A 19,131-nucleotide genomic window follows, 5' to 3' on the forward strand; every position below is an offset into this window, starting at 1 on the left:
AGCAAACAAACTAACAAATTTTAATAATGAAGGAAACAATTTCCATGGCCGTACTATATTGTACAAATCAAAGCATGTGACACAAAAATAAAGTAATTCAATAACGGTGGTGGGAGACAAAAGAGGGGAAAAGGAAAAGCGTCTGTAATTCCCCCTCAAGCACTGCTAATGGTGATTACAGTTTTTTTTTTTTTTATTATTATTATTATCTGGAGAGAAATGGGATTGCCCTCCATCTCCTGGTAGAGATTATGATAGATACAATATGTATAAATGGTTATTACCTCTCCCCTCCGACGGCTGTTTCCTGTGCCTGAGGAGATTTGTAAGAGGAGTAACGTGCTTCGAGATCAAACCAAGTATCAGCATCGATCAAATTGTTGAATTCTTTGAAAGTGGCCATGTGTTGAAGATACTCTCGGGTACTTCCCTTCTCCTTGAGAGCATTTAGAACGTTGACGAGTGCTCGGCTGGCTGCGTAGACGGTGGCAAGTGGGTGTTTCATCAGATGAAAACCCATGTCTCTCAGCTCTTCCGGCGTGTGTAAAGGTGTAATCCCACCTTCAATCATGTTAGCAACTCTGTATCCGTTTGTTCTTCGCCCGATTTCTTTTAACTCCTCGTCGTTTCTGGGTGCCTCGACGAAGCATCCGTCGGCTCCGGCCTCGATGTAAAGATTAGCCCTAGCAATCGCATCTTGTAGACCGTATTTTGCAGATGTCGAACGAGCATCGGTTCTGGCCACCAGGAAAAAATCTGCGTCGCCGATTGCCTCCCTCGCTGCCGCTATCTTTGCAGCATGGTCTTCTGCTACGATAACCTGACACGCCATTAATTACTTCTTTACTTTCCAAAACAGAATTTGATTCCCCCTAAAAAAGTAATAATAACAATGATTATTACCTGCTTGCCAGCCATGTGTCCTGAATGACGAAATTGAACACACAGAGAAAACAAATGATTAGCGACTGTGACTAACAAAAATAAATCAACTTTATGATTAAGAAAAACAAAGAAAGAGGTGTCGCCCATTTACCACACTTCTTAGGCCATGCTTGATCCTGAAAACCAGCAGGATTAAACAGGTGTTAAGATTAAATAAATTAAATCTTTTAGATTAAAACAATTATATTGTCTTCCAAAGTAGTAATCACCTCAAGGAAACAACCAGCAGCGCCTGCTGAAATCAAATCCTTCACAGTCCTGGTAACGTTGAGAGCATTGCCACCACCAGTGTCTGAAAGTTGAAAAATCACATCATTATTTTATTTAATTAAAAACCCAAATGTGTTAATAAATCTAAAAGAATCCTTTTTAAAAAACAAGAAGAATAATTTACATAAATCAAACAAAAAAAAAAAAAAAAAAAAAAGGGCCAAGGCTCAATCATTAAAGTAAAAAAAAAGGTCAAATTATTATGAAGCCCATAACTTTATTTTTCTAAACCCCACCCCCCAGAAAATCATATTTACAACTAGGTAATATTTATTAACAATTATGTAGATTTTTTTATTATATATTATGATCGAGTAATTTGTATTTCGATGTTATTAAAAATAATTTTAGTTAATATTTTATAAAAAAATAGTCGTTTTTTAAATAAATTTTGATAAAAAAAAAATACATTTTAAAATTGTGGATTATAATTATTGTATTTAAATCTTTTAGATATTTGTTTTTATTATTATTTAAAAAAATATATAATTTGACTAAATATTATAAAGTAGTGTTGGGAGAAAAATATTTGACAAATCATTTTAAGATTTCTTACTTGGATATTACTACATATTATTTAATTTTTAAATTAATTAATATGTAGTAATTATGAAGGGGTCACATATTATATGAGGAGATTTAAAAATGTCAACGCCAATGATTATGTTTAATACCTGCTACATTAATCATTAAATTTTTTCGGGATTAGTGACGTAACTACAGAATTAGCAGACTGTTAATTAAAACAATAGAGCGATGGAGTTGCTTAATTACCAGCATCAACAATGACGGATAACTTGGGAGCCGCGTCGCAAACTCTTCTCGCCGTTGACGCCATTTCCGGCGGCCTAATTTCGTGAAATTCGAATTAATATAATTTAGTTTTTTTATAAATAAAAAAAAAAAACTGAAAAAACAGAGGCAGATTTAAATTTGAATTTGATAAAATTAGGTGAAACGCACGTAAGGAAGCCGAAATCAGGTTTGCCGAGGAGAGAGGCGGAGACGGCATAGCCGGAGCAGAAGCTAGCGCCGAATCCAGCACGCTCGATCAAAGTAGCAGAGAGTGCATCGTAGCAGCCAGGCATGAGAACACAGCCTTTGTCCTCGATGAGACGGTGGATGCGAGTGTGCATTCCCGCGGTTTGATTGAAGTGGCGGAGAGTTGATAGAGCCCTGGTGGACTTGCGGAGAGCAGCTCCGGTGGCCATTTTTATGAACCGACACGTCGAGGAAGAAGGAAGAAGGAAGAAGGAAGAAGGAAGAAGGGAATTGTTGGTGGGTGGCAGGAGATGGAGAAGAAGAGGAGACCTCGTGGGGTATTTAAAACGGTTGGATGGTCGGTACTTACGCGCCATTAGGCACGTGCAGAAGGTGTTTTTGAATCAGTATCTACGGTGGAGACCACACAATAATTTCACGTGGGCCATCCTTGAATCTTGATCAAGGCTTAAAATTTATAAAATTATTTTTAAATTAAAAATCTAAAAAAAATGGTGGTTGAGCTTCTTCATTCTTAAATACAAGTCACTCTATCAATTAATTACAACTTAAATATATACATACACCCACACATACATATACATATATATATATCGCAATATGTATATATATATATATATAATAGGACATACATAATTTTTCCGTAACCCAATTATATATTAAAACTATGTTTAGTACATTGGGTAAATTTTATTTATCATGTTATATTAAAAGTTTCCTCTTAATTATATATATATATATATATGTATTTTAAATTACTTGTTACTTAAAAACTATAACACGGAAAAGATGTTCACTTTTCACTTTTATCATTTTAAAAGTAAAATAATAATAATACTTATATATATATATTATAAAGTGAAGTTTTATAATACAAAACTGTATCGTTTGGTCCAGTTTCTTTATGCTTTCTGATTATATTATAAAGTGAAGGTTTAAAAGAATTATAAGAATAATTTTTTATGATAATGTTTTGAAGTAAAAGTGGTACAATATTTAGTAAATTAAATACGGTGGATATAAAATATTATATTATATTTTAATGATGACGCTATAATAATTTAAATAACATCATATGTATATGTATATGTATATATATATATACATTTTTGGATGTGAATGTGAATGTTCCATGTGCAAATTCATTAGATGCGATCTACAATCATTATTATACAATTTGTTTATATTAAAAAATAATAAATTATGTGGACATGTGAACGGCGAAAACAAGTTGAAACTAAATTTTATACTACGTCCACATGTAATTACACATATACTTACATGAACAATACGTTTTATTTTATTTTTCCACATGGCGTAGGTACAAATCAATATATACATATACATATACATATATATACATACATAAATTTGTGTTAGTTGATTTTAAAAATTAAAAAATACAAATTTCCAGTAGCGGAGGTAAAACAGCATGGCAAATGTTGTTCCTAATAATGATGTCTGACTTAAATTAAAAATTAAATTAAATTAAACAATATATATATATATATAAACAGTCACCTTTCTCGTATTGTTAATAAAATAAAACATTCATGAATTATGCACTCTTATAAAATTACATTATTTATTTGAAACATTTTTTTAATTTGTATTGACAATTAGATTAATTAAATAGAATAAATTAATCATCCACCATAACATGGCCTCCCCTTAATATATATATATATACATATTTATATATACATATACCATACTACATGGATAAAGTGAGGTAACGTTCAATTAGTTCTCTCTCTCTCTCTCTCTCTATATATATATATATATATATATATGTGTGTGTGTGTGTATTATTGAAAAGAAACTCTTGTGAAAGTCTTTTTCTTTACTTTTTTTTCACATGGGTTATGAAGTACTATTAGTTTAGCTCCATTAATTTATTTTTAAAATTTAATACGCTCTATGATATATTAATTTTATAAAGATAATTTTTTTGTTAATCTCTTGATTAATTTATTAATAAGAATTTCAATTTGTATAATAAATTATCTTTGACTAAGAAATTGAATTTTGTGTATAATATTAATGGTAATAAACCAAAAAAAAAAAAAACTAGTGAAATTACTTATACCATACACTTTTAAACATCTTCTAATAATATATAAAATTATTGCAATAATATACTAATAGTGAAAAATAACTTGAAGAATACTAATTGAAAATTAATTTCGTAATTTATTATATATTAAATTTTATTCGTTATTTACACAAAATGAAACTTCTTAAATTTTCACTATTAAAGGATACAAGTTACGGACAAAAGAAAAAAAGAAACATATAGATATATATATGGAAACTTCATCGTGTTACCGCTATTATTAAAATCAATATACAATAAGAGACGAAAATCGAGAGAATTAGTTGAACTTGTTACAATTTTATTATGTATTTAAGAGTTTATTAGTAATGAGTTTATTTAATTTAACAGTTATAGAATAGTAGAAGTATTTTGTTAACGGGTTATGTAGTTATTTATTTTTTGTAATATTTATTTATTTTTATTTAAACGAATTAATTTTATTAGTAAAAATTATTTGAGTTCAGTTCAATTTTTTTATTACTTAATTTCAATATAACTAAATTTAAAAAAAAAAAGTAATTCTTGATGTGTATTACATTAACAAGATATTTAATTTAATTTTAAATTTTAATTATGACTTAATTATTTATATTTAACGTATAATCAATTCAATTTTATTTATAATTTTAATTTAAAAATGACAATATTTTAATTTTTGGATCCGATCCGGTTTTTACACCGGTTTTTAAAAATAAAACCGGCTTGGGATAAGAAACAGGATAAGAACAAATTTTTAAATAAATAAACGGCAAAAAAAAACTTGACTCCATGAGTGAGAGTTGGGGGGGACCACAAGAAAGTGGGTAGCAAAACTGGGGCCCACCAGGCTTGGCATAGATCGACAAACGAGGACACGCACCTCATGGGTACGGGCCATGCCAGGTGGCAACGGATCCCACCTCCACATGCGCGTTTCCCACGCGCCTCGCCCTTTTACTGCGTATTAATTATCACGCAGCTTCCTCGCCCGGCCCCGTTCTTTACGCACCTCTAATTTATTTATTTATTTATTTATTTTTTTAAAAAAAAATTGTATTTATTTGCAGTACCATATAATACGCCTCGCTTATCAACAGTTTGCATCGCTGCTGATCTGAAAACTGGCTGTTCCCATCCCACCTGTCTTCTTGTCTTTTAAAAAATAAAAAAAATAAAAAACAAATTTGTCCGGTAGTGTCATTTTCAGGTTTCCTAATATTTCGATAGGCGGTACGGCTTCGCAGTCCTGAAAGGCCACCCTCTTTCCTCCTACTTTCCTATTCTGTCCTCAACCTCCCCTTACTCTTTCGTTACTTTTGGATTTCCCTCCCCCCACCCACCCATAAATCTCGAACCCTTCCATCCTCTAATTGGGTCTATTCTCAATTCCCTCAAAATTGCATCTTTGATCATCAATGTACGATATAAACCATTAAGTTTGTAGTAATATACATACATATATGTGTGTCTATAAATCCTCCACGTCTTTCATCAAACATTATCTAAAATCTCACTTGTCAACTTTCACAAATCCTACACGTTTTACTTACCCTCTTTTTAACTTGTAAATTAGTCAATATATAATCACCCAAATCCCTTTCTTTCCCATTATTTTAAAACAAAATTCATGGAAAAAAAGCTATACCAAAAATATTGAAAATCTCCGCCAAACACTTTTTTTCAACCGCGTATTATTGTACATTAGAATACCATTCTTTCTTTCTAAGCTACTAAACACTTCTTTTCAATCATATATCATTAAATATTAACATACTTTTGAATCAAAATGGGGACATTTGTTCAAACCTTGGGTAAACTACAAACGGTATAGTTTGTTCTAACCTTATTTGTAAAAATTAAAATTTGGAACAAGTCGTTGTAACCTAACGTCGAACAATTACCTAGTAGAATTCTTTCTTTGGTCACAATTCATGTACGAAACAAAGTATAGTACAATACATTTATGTTTCCCTCATAGAATACTATGATTTTGTCTAATTTCATACTAAAAAGTTGACAAACATTATTTTAAAAAAATATTGGATTGCATTATCACTTATGCTGGTACATACAAGTTTATATAATATTATTAAATGTTACGTTTAGTTTATTACTGAGTTTAAGTAATAAAATTAGACAAATAAAAATTATTGGTTAAAAGGTTTTACCTTATTACGCTACCAAAATTTTTTTTTTTGAATATATGTAGTAGTTATTTTTTAGTAATAGTTTTTGTGATAATTTTAATGATTTAAAATTAAAACTTATCTTAAACCAAGAGTTTTAATTATCAATTTTTTTTAAAAAAATATTTACATTAAAAAAGCCTAATTTTTTATTCTCTCCGTAAGGACTTCCTATATAACTACCACTAGTTTTGACTCTCTGCAACTATCAACTTGTCCCTTTAAAACCTGTTGTCTCAAATTTTGCTTCTTCTTTTGCTTCAGGTGGTTTATCCTTCTCAATAGCATTGTCTTAATGCATCTTCTCATAAATTTGACTCAAATACTTCTCAAGGCAGGTTGACTTTCGTTCTCTTAGATTTTTAACTTCCAATCATCAATAGATCACCTCTTACTTTGTCTACATTATAATTATTTCGACTTCCACCAGATATGTACTACTTTTTCATTTCTTATTTTGTATCTTTTTTCTATCTATTAGACATGACAAACATCTTAATTCCTTTAGTGCCATTGTCATACTTATTTTTCTTCTAACAAAATCATTCAGTTTATGATCAATTTTATTCGACCTAAAAGAAATATTTAAGGCTCACTTCCCTAAATGGTAGCTTAGCCTTTTTGATGGAGTTTTGTTTCTTATTATTGATGATGAGTTAAGCGAGAGTATATTTACTGCTAATTTAGAGGTTTTCTTCAAGACCTTTTGGTAAAGGATTTCTATTTGCCAAAATGTGTATTAAAATTTGATGTATACGAAAGATTTATATGGGTATAAGATAGGATGATTAGGAAATCATCCAAAAAGCTTACCCGCTATTAGCACACAACAAGTATAATTTGTACAAAAAAAAAGAAATTATAGTTATAGAATAAAGCTTTTATGGTTATATTCATACAAATATTTGCTTGGAAAAATTGCCAATTGTAGTTTTTATTTTTATTTTTTAAATTCGATTCTTTTTTCTATCGATAAATGGGTGATGAAATTATTCTATTGCTACATTCAAAATAATTCAGTTGGATCTTGATTTGAGAATTACATTCATTTAAAATCTACAGCATGAAAAAAAAAATTTGACAAATCATTTTGGAAGTAGGTTATTTTTCTCTATCTTTTTTCTTTTTGTTTCTTTCTGGTAAAGTTAAAGAAGTATCACCGAGAGAAATTAGAACCTAGCTCTTCAATGTTATCAAATGTAAATTTTTAAGAAGATGATTCAAGATCTTTTGAATCACGAATGACCTTTATTATGGGCAATTTGGCCATGGTTATTTTGGTGAATTAATTTCGTAAATGCGAAAAATATAAAGAAAATGTCTCAACTAATTATACTTTCATTAGTTTTGGTATTAGACTTTCGTATCACGGGTAAAGCTATTTATTGGAATGTATTCTTTATTCATGCATTTTATTTTTTCGTTTTCGTTACGCCATTATCGCAATCATTTATTTTACACTAATATAACTTATAACCCTCGTAATCATGACTTTAATTTTTTCTAAAAATAATGAAAAAACTCTCAAAAAAGTCTTTTAAATAAATAATTTTACCCTTATGCTCCCATCTAAATCAATAATGTTCTTGATAAACACAAATAATTATGACCATGGTTTTGTCGTTAAATAAGAATTGAATACAGCTATAATGACATTGTAATTACATTAAGTATTATATGGTTTGTATATCATGATGTGTTGCTGAGTTAGTATATATATATATATATATATATATTAATAAAGGTGGAAGAGGCATGATTAAGGTTTTTAAGTTTCTTTTTAAATTAATAATTACATATATATATATATGTAATGACTTTTAAAAAAAATTAAATTAGTAATCACATACACTAAATTAATAATATTGTACACATGCCAATTTAATACATATATATGTTTAATTAATACGTTTTTTAAATTTAAAAATTAAATTTTATCAATTAAACTAAATTAATTTATCTTTAAAAATTAAATTGTAATTTTAATTTGTATTATAAAATTTAGAAATAAAAAAAAATAAAAGGAGGATTATATTAACCCACTAATAATTCGTATGTGTTAGTGTATATATATATATATTAAGAAGAAATAAGGAAATTAAATCGGCGTTGACTATGACGGAATCCAATCATGCATCATGCGGCTGTAAAAGAATATAATAAAAAGAGGGATGCACCTGGCCAACATTGACGGTTACATGCACCGAGGAGGAGGAAGTTGGTGATGCCAATACAGCCGTTTGATTGGCTGTGACCCATTTATTAACTCCACAGACTGCGGACGTTATCAAAACTTCTTTTTAAAAAAAAAAAATTCTAATTTTTAATTTTTTAAAAATTTATATTTATAAAATAATAATAAGAGACATCATCAGCTGTTGATCTAATCTAAATTGTTCCCTGGCTTTTGTCTGATGGGACACAATTATGTAAGAGTGAACAAGGAAAGTAACAAAATTACTTAACTTTAATTATAATTTTTTGTACTAATCTCTAATTAGTTAACTAATTATATTAAATTAAATTAATAAGAACTTCAGCATCCTATAAATTGTATATAAAAAAAAAAGAATTAAAATTTTAAAATTAAATTTTTGAGATATTTTTTGCTTCACTATATTTTTTATCAGCAAAAATTTATAAAATTTTTCAATAATGATTTAGTTTTTTTTTTTAATGTATTTAACTCAAAATTTTATGGTTTTGGAAAAATATTTTCTTAGAAAAATGGTATTATAAATTAATTTTTGTTTTTAATATTTCATAATTTCTCTATAAAAACTGATGTTGACTTAGTAGTTATCTTTAATATATACCTTCAAATAATATTTGAAGCATGACAATTATTTTTGTTCATTTCATCATAAATTTAGCAACTTATAAATTATATTTTTTGCCAAATACCTAAATAAGTTAATATAATTTATTAATTTGTATTAGTATAGTATTTTATTTGAAAAAAAAATTATTAATATTATAAAATTGAGGGGATCTAACAAAATTTATTAATATCAACATTTACACGAAAAAAAAATTATATTTGAAAATATACGAAGAGAATGAAAATGAGGTTTAATTGTTGGAAATATTTAGGATTAAGATAATGGAATGATTTTCATAATCTAATAAGAGTTTTCTTTTTCATTTGTTAATTGGAAACTCTTTTTCTTTTTTTAATTTTCATTTCATATAGTTTTCGACATGTGACTTAACTTGAACATAAAATAATCTAATAGTACTAGTAATTAATGATAAAATAGTTGTTAATGTGTAGATCCGTATTTAATTTGTATTAAAAATATTTTTAATGATAATGATACGAAGGATTAGATTATATTTTTATTTTCGTTAATCATCTTATTATAGATGTGTGTGTAGTTAAACACTAAAATACAAAACTGAATGTCATCGATTGGTTAATAATAAGATTTGAGGACGAAAACGAAAATGAAGACCTTTTCTTACAAAAGAAAAAAGTACGAAAACATACTACGTTCATCCATTATTCAATTACATGTATTTAGCGAACGTAGTAGAGTATTTGGTGAAGTCAGATTATGAAACATTAATAGAAACGACATCTTAAATATAATATAAAACAACTAGAAAAAAGAAGATTTTTAGCCTCTAGATACATATTTTAGGCTGTCTCTCTTCATTTATTCCATTCTCATTTTTATAATTCTAAAATATTCACTTAAACACTAGAGTGATTCCCTGTAATAAAAGCCAAAGTCACCTATTTATCGATATTTCTAACTTTTTCCTTTCAATAAGCTCCTTCTAACATGTCATAAATAATGTTACTTATCATTATTAAAACTATGTCTATCTTTGACGTCACAGCATCAAAAATAATGTAATTAGAGGTTTTCTGTAACGACCCCGGAAAATATTAAAATGAAATGAGTATTTAAATATATCGAATGCGGAAGCGAGATCAAAATTTCATTTAACATCCCTTACACGAAAAACCAAAAACGTACTTAAAATATAAAAGATTAAACTAACTAAGAAAGAAACTCGAAAATAAAACTATGCGTATGACTACAGAGTCTCTAGGCATCCCCTTCGTCGTCCTCCTGCGGAACGGGCTCGGGAACCATGTCTTCCTGATCTGAAATGGTTAATTAAGGAGTGAGCTACACTAGCCCAGTAAGAACATCACGATATCTCACCGTCACGGAGATAAAGGTGGGTAAAAAACCACAAAAAGACCAATGGAGCATAATTTACAATAAACTCGTTTATTAACAACAAAACCTTTTATCAATAATAAAACTTTGACCATCCACTTACCTTGGTGGAATTTATGAAAACAATATGAGAAAAACAATAACATTATCATAATCATTGAATAATCTAAGCTGTAAAACATAACACTTATCACGCCTCTTGTAATTCAATCATTGTACAACATATCTTTTTCTCATTTACCAGCCTACTAGTATCCGTGGGGGTCCATAGGGGTTCCGCTACCCGTTAACCTTTAACATTCATAATCAGTTTCCAGGGCCGTCCCCATACCCCGTCCGGTATGGGCGCCAAAACCATGAACCTCAATACCCCGTCCGGTATGAGGGTGAAACGGGCCGTCCCCATACCCCGTCCGGTATGGGCGCCAAAACCATAAACCTCAATACCCCGTCCGGTATGAGGGTGAAACGGGCCGTCCCCATACCCCGTCCGGTATGGGCGCCAAAACCATAAGATCTCCATACCCCGTCCGGCATGTGAGACCACAATCCCGGTAGGGTTCCCTACGGACCCGGTCCGTCCACCATCTCCCAGGATATCTAGTCAGGCTGACCCCCATAATACAATTATCAGTTTACACAATCTTTCATTTTTCCTTTTCCTCAATCAGCATCATCAATTCACATTTAAACAAGCAAATCGTAATTCATACCAAATAGACAACATACAGTATCAGTTTTTCAGTCATTCAACCCATAATTAATAAAAACGTAGTACATGCACACAAATCTGTAAAATGAACACATCAAACCTCATTCTGCATTTAAAGCTGTAAACAGGCCAAATAACAGTAAACCACCAATCACACTAGACTCGGGCTCCATTAGCTACCTTAAGCAATTTCACACATGCATTAATTCAAGAAATACCGTTTTATCATTTTGAACTTTAATACCGTGATAGGAAATAAGGTGAGGGGTCCTTACTTGTTTTCGGGATCCGAATACGATTCACAGTGCGCCTGCAGGCTGTCCCTAATTTTCCCCTGAATTTTTCCCGGGGAACTGAAACACGCTCACAGTACCTGCACGGGTTCCAAAAAAATCCAAATTAGGCCCAGGGCCTCTTTCGGCCCAAATCGCAACTCCGGCACGGCGGCTCCGCTGGCGGCGGCGAGTCGCCTCGGGTTGACTGTTTTCGGCCGTTTTTGGCCGAATTCGGCCACACTCGCATTGGTCCTTGTCAGAAAACAACCCTAGGGCCCTCGGGGGGCCAAAAAATCACAGAAAAACGGAGCTTACCGGCGGCGGCGCTCTCGGGTACGGCGACTCTCCGGCGAAGTTCGTGTTTTGGTGATTTGGCTTCGGTCAACCTGTAGAGAAAAGAATGGTGATCACGGTGATATAAAAATTGCATCGAACGGAGGCCGGGAAGGGCCTCGTCGGAGGCAAAAACCGAGAGGGGGCGCGGCGGTGCCGCTGGGCTTCAGCCGCGTATTCCGGCCGTTTGGCCGGGATTTCGGCTTCGATTTGGCCATAGGAGGAATCAGTGGGGAAAAACGAGTCGGGGGTATGAAATTTACCTCGATCGGCGGTCGGAAATTTCCCCGGTGCGGCGGCGAGTGGCGGCGGGTGGCGGCGGTCGGCCTCTGGTTCGTCTTCTCCGGCGAGCGGCTGGCGGCTAGGGTTTGTGGTCTGGTGTGGAGGTTCTATTTATAACCCCTTGCCTTTTGATCACAGCCGTTCATTTTGTTTTAATCTGGGCCGTTCGTTTTTGATTGAATCTGGGCCGTCCGTGCGATTGAATCTGGGCCGTCTGATCGCGTGATTGATCTGGGCCGTCGGATCGCACCCACGCGGATCGCCAGCGTGGCTCCTTTTGGAGTGACGCGGTCTTGCCACGTGGCAGGCCCTGGTTGGCCGGGACTGCTGACGTGGCTGCTGACGTGGCCGCCCCTTTTTTTTTTTTTTTTTTTTTTCTCCTCCTTTCCGGGTGCTACAACTCTCCCCCCCATAAAGAAATTTGGTCCCCAAATTTGCCTCATTACTCTTGATCAAACAGATGAGGATATTGGGCCCTAAATTCTGATTCCAGCTCCCAAGTCGCCTCCCTAGGCGTGTGGTTCTGCCACAAGACTTTTACAAATGATATTTCCCGGTTACGGAGTATTCTGCTTTCTCGGTCCGTGATACTGACCGGTACTTCTTCATAAGACAAGTCCTCTCGGAGTGAGAGCGGTTCATGAGCCACGACATGAGAAGGGTCCGGATTGTACTTGCGCAGCATAGACACATGAAACACATTGTGAACCCGGGAGAGCTCAGGGGGCAGTGCAAGTCTGTAGGCGGTGGTACCAATCTTGTCTAAGATTTCAAAGGGTCCAATGTATCTGGGGTTTAATTTTCCCCTTCTGCCGAACCTACTAATTCCCTTGAAGGGGGTGACTTTAAGAAACACCCGGTCACCTTTCTCAAAGGCCAGGTCCCTCCTTCGGGTATCAGCATAGCTCTTTTGCCTACTCTGAGCTGTCTGGATGTTCTTCTTGATCTTAACTATCTTGGACGTGGTTTCTTCCACTAAATCCGGGCCAAACAATCTTCTATCGCCCACTTCCTCCCAACAAATCGGTGACCTGCACGGACGCCCGTAAAGCGCCTCGTATGGGGCCATGCCGATGCTTGCTTGGTAACTGTTGTTGTAGGCAAACTCTATCAGGGGTAGATGGTCGTCCCAATGGCCTCCGGAGTCAAGGACACAAGCTCGGAGCATATCCTCCAGCGTACGGATTGTCCTCTCTGATTGTCCATCGGTTTGGGGGTGGAAGGCAGTACTGAGGGACAGCTTTGTTCCCATAGCTTGCTGGAAACTATTCCAAAACCGAGAAGTGAATCTGGGATCCCTGTCGGATACCACTGTTACTGGGACCCCATGCAGTCTGACTATTTCCCGGACATACATTCTTGCCAACTTGTCCAACGAATCAGTCATTCTGATGGCCAGGAAGTGGGAAGACTTAGTGAGTCGGTCAACAATTACCCATATGGCATCGTGTCCCGATCGTGCCTTGGGTAGTCCCGATACGAAGTCCATGGTGATGTGTTCCCACTTCCATTCTGGAATCGGTAAAGGCTGAAGCAACCCCCCTGGGCGTTGATGTTCTGCTTTGACCTGCTGACATACCAAGCACTTAGATACAAAGTCGGCTATATCTCTCTTCATCCCATTCCACCAGAATCGGGGTCGCATAGTTTGGTACATTTTTGTACTTCCTGGATGCATGGCGAACCTTGAATTATGGGACTCTGTCATGATGTCTCTTTTTAATTCATTGTCGTCTGGGACACACATTCTGTCCTTGAAACGAATCAATCCGTCGGCAGAGATCTGAAATTCTGAGTTCACTCCCTGTTCTGCATCCTTCTTGCGGTTTACTAGGGCGGAGTCGATTGACTGGGCTTCCTTTATTCTTTGGATTAGCTCGGGTTGGACTGCTAGGTGGCTCAAACATGTGGCCCTCTTCAGATCTTGCAGTCGAACCTGCTGCGTAGCCCCAATGGACCTGCATTCCGAAACCATCAGATGGGCTAGGGTGCCTGCACTCTTCCTACTGAGGGCATCGGCTACTACGTTGCCCTTACCTGGATGGTATAGGATGTCACAATCATAGTCCTTGAGGAGTTCCATCCACCTTCTCTGACGCATGTTGAGATCCTTCTTAGTGAAGATGTGCTTCAAGCTCTTATGATCGGTGTAGATCTGAAAGGTCTCTCCATACAAATAATGGCGCCAGATTTTCAAGGCGTGTATGATTGCGGCAAGCTCCAAATCATGGGTAGGATAGTTCTTCTCATGATTCTTTAGCTGTCTAGACCCATATGCTATAACCTTTCCATGCTGCATCAGGACACAACCCAGGCCCAGATAGGAGGCATCACTATAAACTGTATACCCTCCTGGTCCACTCGGTAGAGCCAGCACGGGTGCAGTAGTCAGTCGCTTCTTCAACTCTGAAAAACTCCTTTCGCAGTTCTCATTCCAATCAAACTTTGCATTCTTCTTTGTGAGTCGGGTTAGAGGGGCCGCTAGACTGGAGAACCCTTCGACAAACCGGCGGTAATAACCCGCCATCCCTAGGAAACTGCGAATTTCCTTAACTGTTGTCAGCCTTTCCCAACCAAGTACCGCTTCAACCTTTTCGGGGTTCACCGACACCCCTTCCTTCGATATAACATGTCCTAGGAAGGCGGTTTGCTCGAGCCAAAATCCACACTTGCTCAACTTTGCATACAACTTCTTTTCCCTGAGTACCTGGAGGACTTGGGCAAGATGATGAGCATGTTCTTCTCTACTTTTTGAGTAGACTAAGATATCATCGATGAACACGATGACAAATTTATCCAAGAACTCTCTGAAGATTCTGTTCATTAGATCCATAAAGATGGCCGGGGCGTTGGTTAGCCCAAACGGCATAACCAGGAACTCATAGTGTCCGTACCTGGTTCGGAATGCCGTCTTGGGGATGTCTTCTGCTCTCACTTTTACCTGATGGTAACCTGATCGTAGATCTATTTTAGAAAAGACCTGTGCACCCTGCAACTGATCGAAAAGGTCATCAATCCGGGGGAGAGGGTACTTGTTTTTAATTGTTACCTTGTTTATCCTTCTATAATCAATACACAGTCTCAACGTTCCATCTCCTTTCTTTGCAAAAGTAACCCCGGCACCCCATGGGGAAATGCTGTGTCTAATGAAGCCACTGTTTTGTAGCTCAGTGATTTGTTTCCTTAGCTCTTCCATCTCGATGCGGCTCATTCGGTAAGGAGCTACCGAGATGGGTTGGGTTCCTGGCTGTAAGTCTATGGTGAACTCGACCTCTCTGTCCCCTGGTAGACCGGGCAGTTCATCCGGAAATACGTCTGGAAAGTCTCGGACTACTGGAATCTCTTGGATACAAACTTCCTTCTTGGGTTTACCTAGTTAGGGAAAATACAATATCAACGCACTGGGAATTAAGAAGAAAAGAATTTGTCATTAGGGAGAATCAGTACCGATAATTTTATTAACTTGTGAATGGTTCCTCGTTGGGAGGATTAAATACAATCTTTTTATTAAAGCAGTCTATGGTGGCGTGATACGCCGCCAGCCAATCCATTCCTAGGATTACATCAAAATCCCCTGTGTCTAACCCTATCAGGTCTACCCTCAATTTCCTATCTGCTATCTCCACGGCACATGCCCTGTAGACAACCTCTCCTAGTAATGTCTCCCCCCCAACGGTAGATACAAACAATAATGAATCAAGTCTATCAGGTGGTACACAAATTTTGGAAGCAAGAACATGTGAAATAAAAGAATGTGATGCACCAGTATCAAACAAAATATGAGCAATGTGGCCAGAGATAGTATACATACCATGTACCACGTCCGGGTCTGCATCGGCATCCTTCTGGGTAAGGTTGTAAACTCTGCCCTGGATTGGAGGCCTCCCTTGATTCTGGTTCCTAGGACACTCCCTCGCATAGTGCTGGGTACTGCCGCATATGCGACAGGTGTTGTTGAGGCGGTAGCAGGGTCGGTCCCCATGATCCCTGCCGCAGTACTGGCAGATCTTCCCACGAGCTGCCCCCATAGCCTGAGGAGGGCCCTGAGCGGCAGGCCTGGGTCTCTTGCTGGGTTGGACCGGCATGGTAGGCGCTGGCCTGCGGAGCGGGGCTGAAGGTCGGGAACTTCCCGCTAGCTGAGGGCGGGTGTCGAAGCTCCTTTCTATGATCTGCGCCTTTGCCAGGACTGCCGAATATGTCTCGAGCTCCATCACCAACAAGTGCTGTCTGATCGCCGGGCGGAGACCCCACTGGAATTTCCTGGCCTTTCGGCCCTCATCCAACAATGTCTCCGGGGCATGTCGGCCCAGCTCCAGGAACTTGCGGGCATACTCCGACACTGTCATATTACCCTGGACCAACTGAGCAAATTCAATTTCCTTTAAATGTTGGATGTGCTTAGGGAGATACTCCGCATGGAAAGCCGCTAGGAACTGCTCCCAAGTAACTGGTACAGGCAGGGTGGCCCGCTTGAGCTCCCACCAGCGTACTGCTTCCCCTACCAGCATGTAGGAGGCAATGGCAGCCCTCTGCTCAGGAATTACTCCCAAGGTCTCAAAGGCTCGCTCAGTCTCCGCCAACCAGTATTGGGCCTCTTCAAAAGAGGATTCCCCCGAAAAAGTAGAAGGGTTCAGTCTCCTGTACCTCTCTATGAAGCCAGGGTCGATCAAGGAGGGAGCGGGGTCCCGAGGTAAAGGAACTGGGGCCGGCTGAGGGTGAACTGGGGGACCCTGTGGTGGCGCCTGCTGATGGGGTGGGGGCACTGGAATGTGCTGTGGCGGTACCTGTTGGTACCGTGGCTGTGGTACCGGGTCGTACCGCGGCTGTGGTGCCGGGTGGTACTGTGGAGGAACAGGCTCCTGCCGGGGTGGCTCGGGATCAGCCTGCTGTAACGGGGGCTCAACCTGCGCTAGCGGAGGAGGTCCGGGTAACTCCCTTCTCTCCTCTTGCCTTCGCTGAGCAGCTACGAGAGCTTCCACCATCTCATATAATCTGTCCAAATCCTCCCGAAGCGAATTATCTTGGGCCGCTCGGTTTAGTGGGGGCCTTCCTCTCCTCATTTCTGTGTACCTGCATTTACAAGGAATGGTTGAGTAACGACCAATCGGTGAGTATTTCTTTAAAGGACTATAGTGTAAGGGATGGGTCCGAGGAAATGCGGCTCTGATACCAACTGTAACGACCCCGGAAAATATTAAAATGAAATGAGTATTTAAATATATCGAATGCGGAAGCGAGATCAAAATTTCATTTAACATCCCTTACACGAAAAACCAAAAACGTACTTAAAATATAAAAGATTAAACTAACTAAGAAAGAAACTCGAAAATAAAACTATGCGTATGACTACAGAGTCTCTAGGCATCCCCTTCGTCGTCCTCCTGCGGAACGGGCTCGGGAACCATGTCTTCCTGATCTGAAATGGTTAATTAAGGAGTGAGCTACACTAGCCGAGTAAGAACATCACGATATCTCACCGTCACGGAGATAAAGGTGGGTAAAAAACCACAAAAAGACCAATGGAGCATAATTTACAATAAACTCGTTTATTAACAACAAAACCTTTTATCAATAATAAAACTTTGACCATCCACTTACCTTGGTGGAATTTATGAAAACAATATGAGAAAAACAATAACATTATCATAATCATTGAATAATCTAAGCTGTAAAACATAACACTTATCACGCCTCTTGTAATTCAATCATTGTACAACATATCTTTTTCTCATTTACCAGCCTACTAGTATCCGTGGGGGTCCATAGGGGTTCCGCTACCCGTTAACCTTTAACATTCATAATCAGTTTCCAGGGCCGTCCCCATACCCCGTCCGGTATGGGCGCCAAAACCATGAACCTCAATACCCCGTCCGGTATGAGGGTGAAACGGGCCGTCCCCATACCCCGTCCGGTATGGGCGCCAAAACCATAAACCTCAATACCCCGTCCGGTATGAGGGTGAAACGGGCCGTCCCCATACCCCGTCCGGTATGGGCGCCAAAACCATAAGATCTCCATACCCCGTCCGACATGTGAGACCACAATCCCGGTAGGGTTCCCTACGGACCCGGTCCGTCCACCATCTCCCAGGATATCTAGTCAGGCTGACCCCCATAATACAATTATCAGTTTACACAATCTTTCATTTTTCCTTTTCCTCAATCAGCATCATCAATTCACATTTAAACAAGCAAATCGTAATTCATACCAAACAGACAACATACAGTATCAGTTTTTCAGTCATTCAACCCATAATTAATAAAAACGTAGTACATGCACACAAATCTGTAAAATGAACACATCAAACCTCATTCTGCATTTAAAGCTGTAAACAGGCCAAATAACAGTAAACCACCAATCACACTAGACTCGGGCTCCATTAGCTACCTTAAGCAATTTCACACATGCATTAATTCAAGAAATACCGTTTTATCATTTTGAACTTTAATACCGTGATAGGAAATAAGGTGAGGGGTCCTTACTTGTTTTCGGGATCCGAATACGATTCACAGTGCGCCTGCAGGCTGTCCCTAATTTTCCCCTGAATTTTTCCCGGGGAACTGAAACACGCTCACAGTACCTGCACGGGTTCCAAAAAAATCCAAATTAGGCCCAGGGCCTCTTTCGGCCCAAATCGCAACTCCGGCACGGCGGCTCCGCCGTGCTCCGGCGACGGCGCCGCCGCTGGCGGCGGCGAGTCGCCTCGGGTTGACTGTTTTCGGCCGTTTTTGGCCGAATTCGGCCACACTCGCATTGGTTCTTGTCAGAAAACAACCCTAGGGCCCTCGGGGGGCCAAAAAATCACGGAAAAACGGAGCTTACCGGCGGCGGCGCTCTCGGGTACGGCGACTCT

General features: G+C 37.6%; 2 protein-coding genes across 2 annotated transcripts; both read right to left on the reverse strand.

The window, feature by feature from the left end:
* Positions 1 to 77: 77 nt before the first annotated feature.
* Positions 78 to 2,513, reverse strand: LOC110818267 (carboxyvinyl-carboxyphosphonate phosphorylmutase, chloroplastic-like). Its single transcript, XM_088210444.1, has 6 exons — positions 2,179 to 2,513; positions 1,990 to 2,063; positions 1,155 to 1,237; positions 1,037 to 1,061; positions 904 to 923; positions 78 to 820 (listed from the first exon to the last, which is right to left on the reverse strand). Exons 1-6 carry the CDS (start codon positions 2,424 to 2,426, stop codon positions 281 to 283), a joined length of 990 nt encoding a protein of 329 aa, XP_088066570.1. The 5' UTR covers positions 2,427 to 2,513; the 3' UTR covers positions 78 to 280.
* A 7,862-nt stretch (positions 2,514 to 10,375) lies between these two features.
* Positions 10,376 to 18,165, reverse strand: LOC148270545 (uncharacterized). The gene is made up of 2 exons (XM_088210445.1): positions 16,090 to 18,165; positions 10,376 to 10,597 (listed from the first exon to the last, which is right to left on the reverse strand). The coding sequence occupies exons 1-2, from the start codon at positions 17,534 to 17,536 to the stop codon at positions 10,539 to 10,541; spliced, it is 1,506 nt and encodes a 501-aa protein (XP_088066571.1). The 5' UTR covers positions 17,537 to 18,165; the 3' UTR covers positions 10,376 to 10,538.
* Between the last annotated feature and the right edge of the window lie 966 nt (positions 18,166 to 19,131).

Source organism: Carica papaya, chromosome 1, assembly GCF_054855325.1.
Source record: "Carica papaya isolate Zhongbai chromosome 1, ASM5485532v1, whole genome shotgun sequence".
NCBI lineage: Eukaryota > Viridiplantae > Streptophyta > Magnoliopsida > Brassicales > Caricaceae > Carica > Carica papaya.

Excerpts from the sequence above, each read along its gene's own strand:
- LOC148270545 (XM_088210445.1), bottom strand. The coding sequence starts at position 17,536 with ATGTTAAATGAAATTTTGATCTCGCTTCCGCATTCGATATATTTAAAT. Across the intron at positions 10,598-16,089 it reads AGACCCGGACGTGGTACATG|ATCAGGAAGACATGGTTCCC; the intron begins GTATGTATACTA and ends TAACCATTTCAG.
- LOC110818267 (XM_088210444.1), bottom strand. The coding sequence starts at position 2,426 with ATGGCCACCGGAGCTGCTCTCCGCAAGTCCACCAGGGCTCTATCAACT. Across the intron at positions 2,064-2,178 it reads CCTGATTTCGGCTTCCTTAC|GCCGCCGGAAATGGCGTCAA; the intron begins GTGCGTTTCACC and ends TCACGAAATTAG. Across the intron at positions 924-1,036 it reads AGCATGGCCTAAGAAGTGTG|GACACATGGCTGGCAAGCAG; the intron begins GTAAATGGGCGA and ends TTCGTCATTCAG.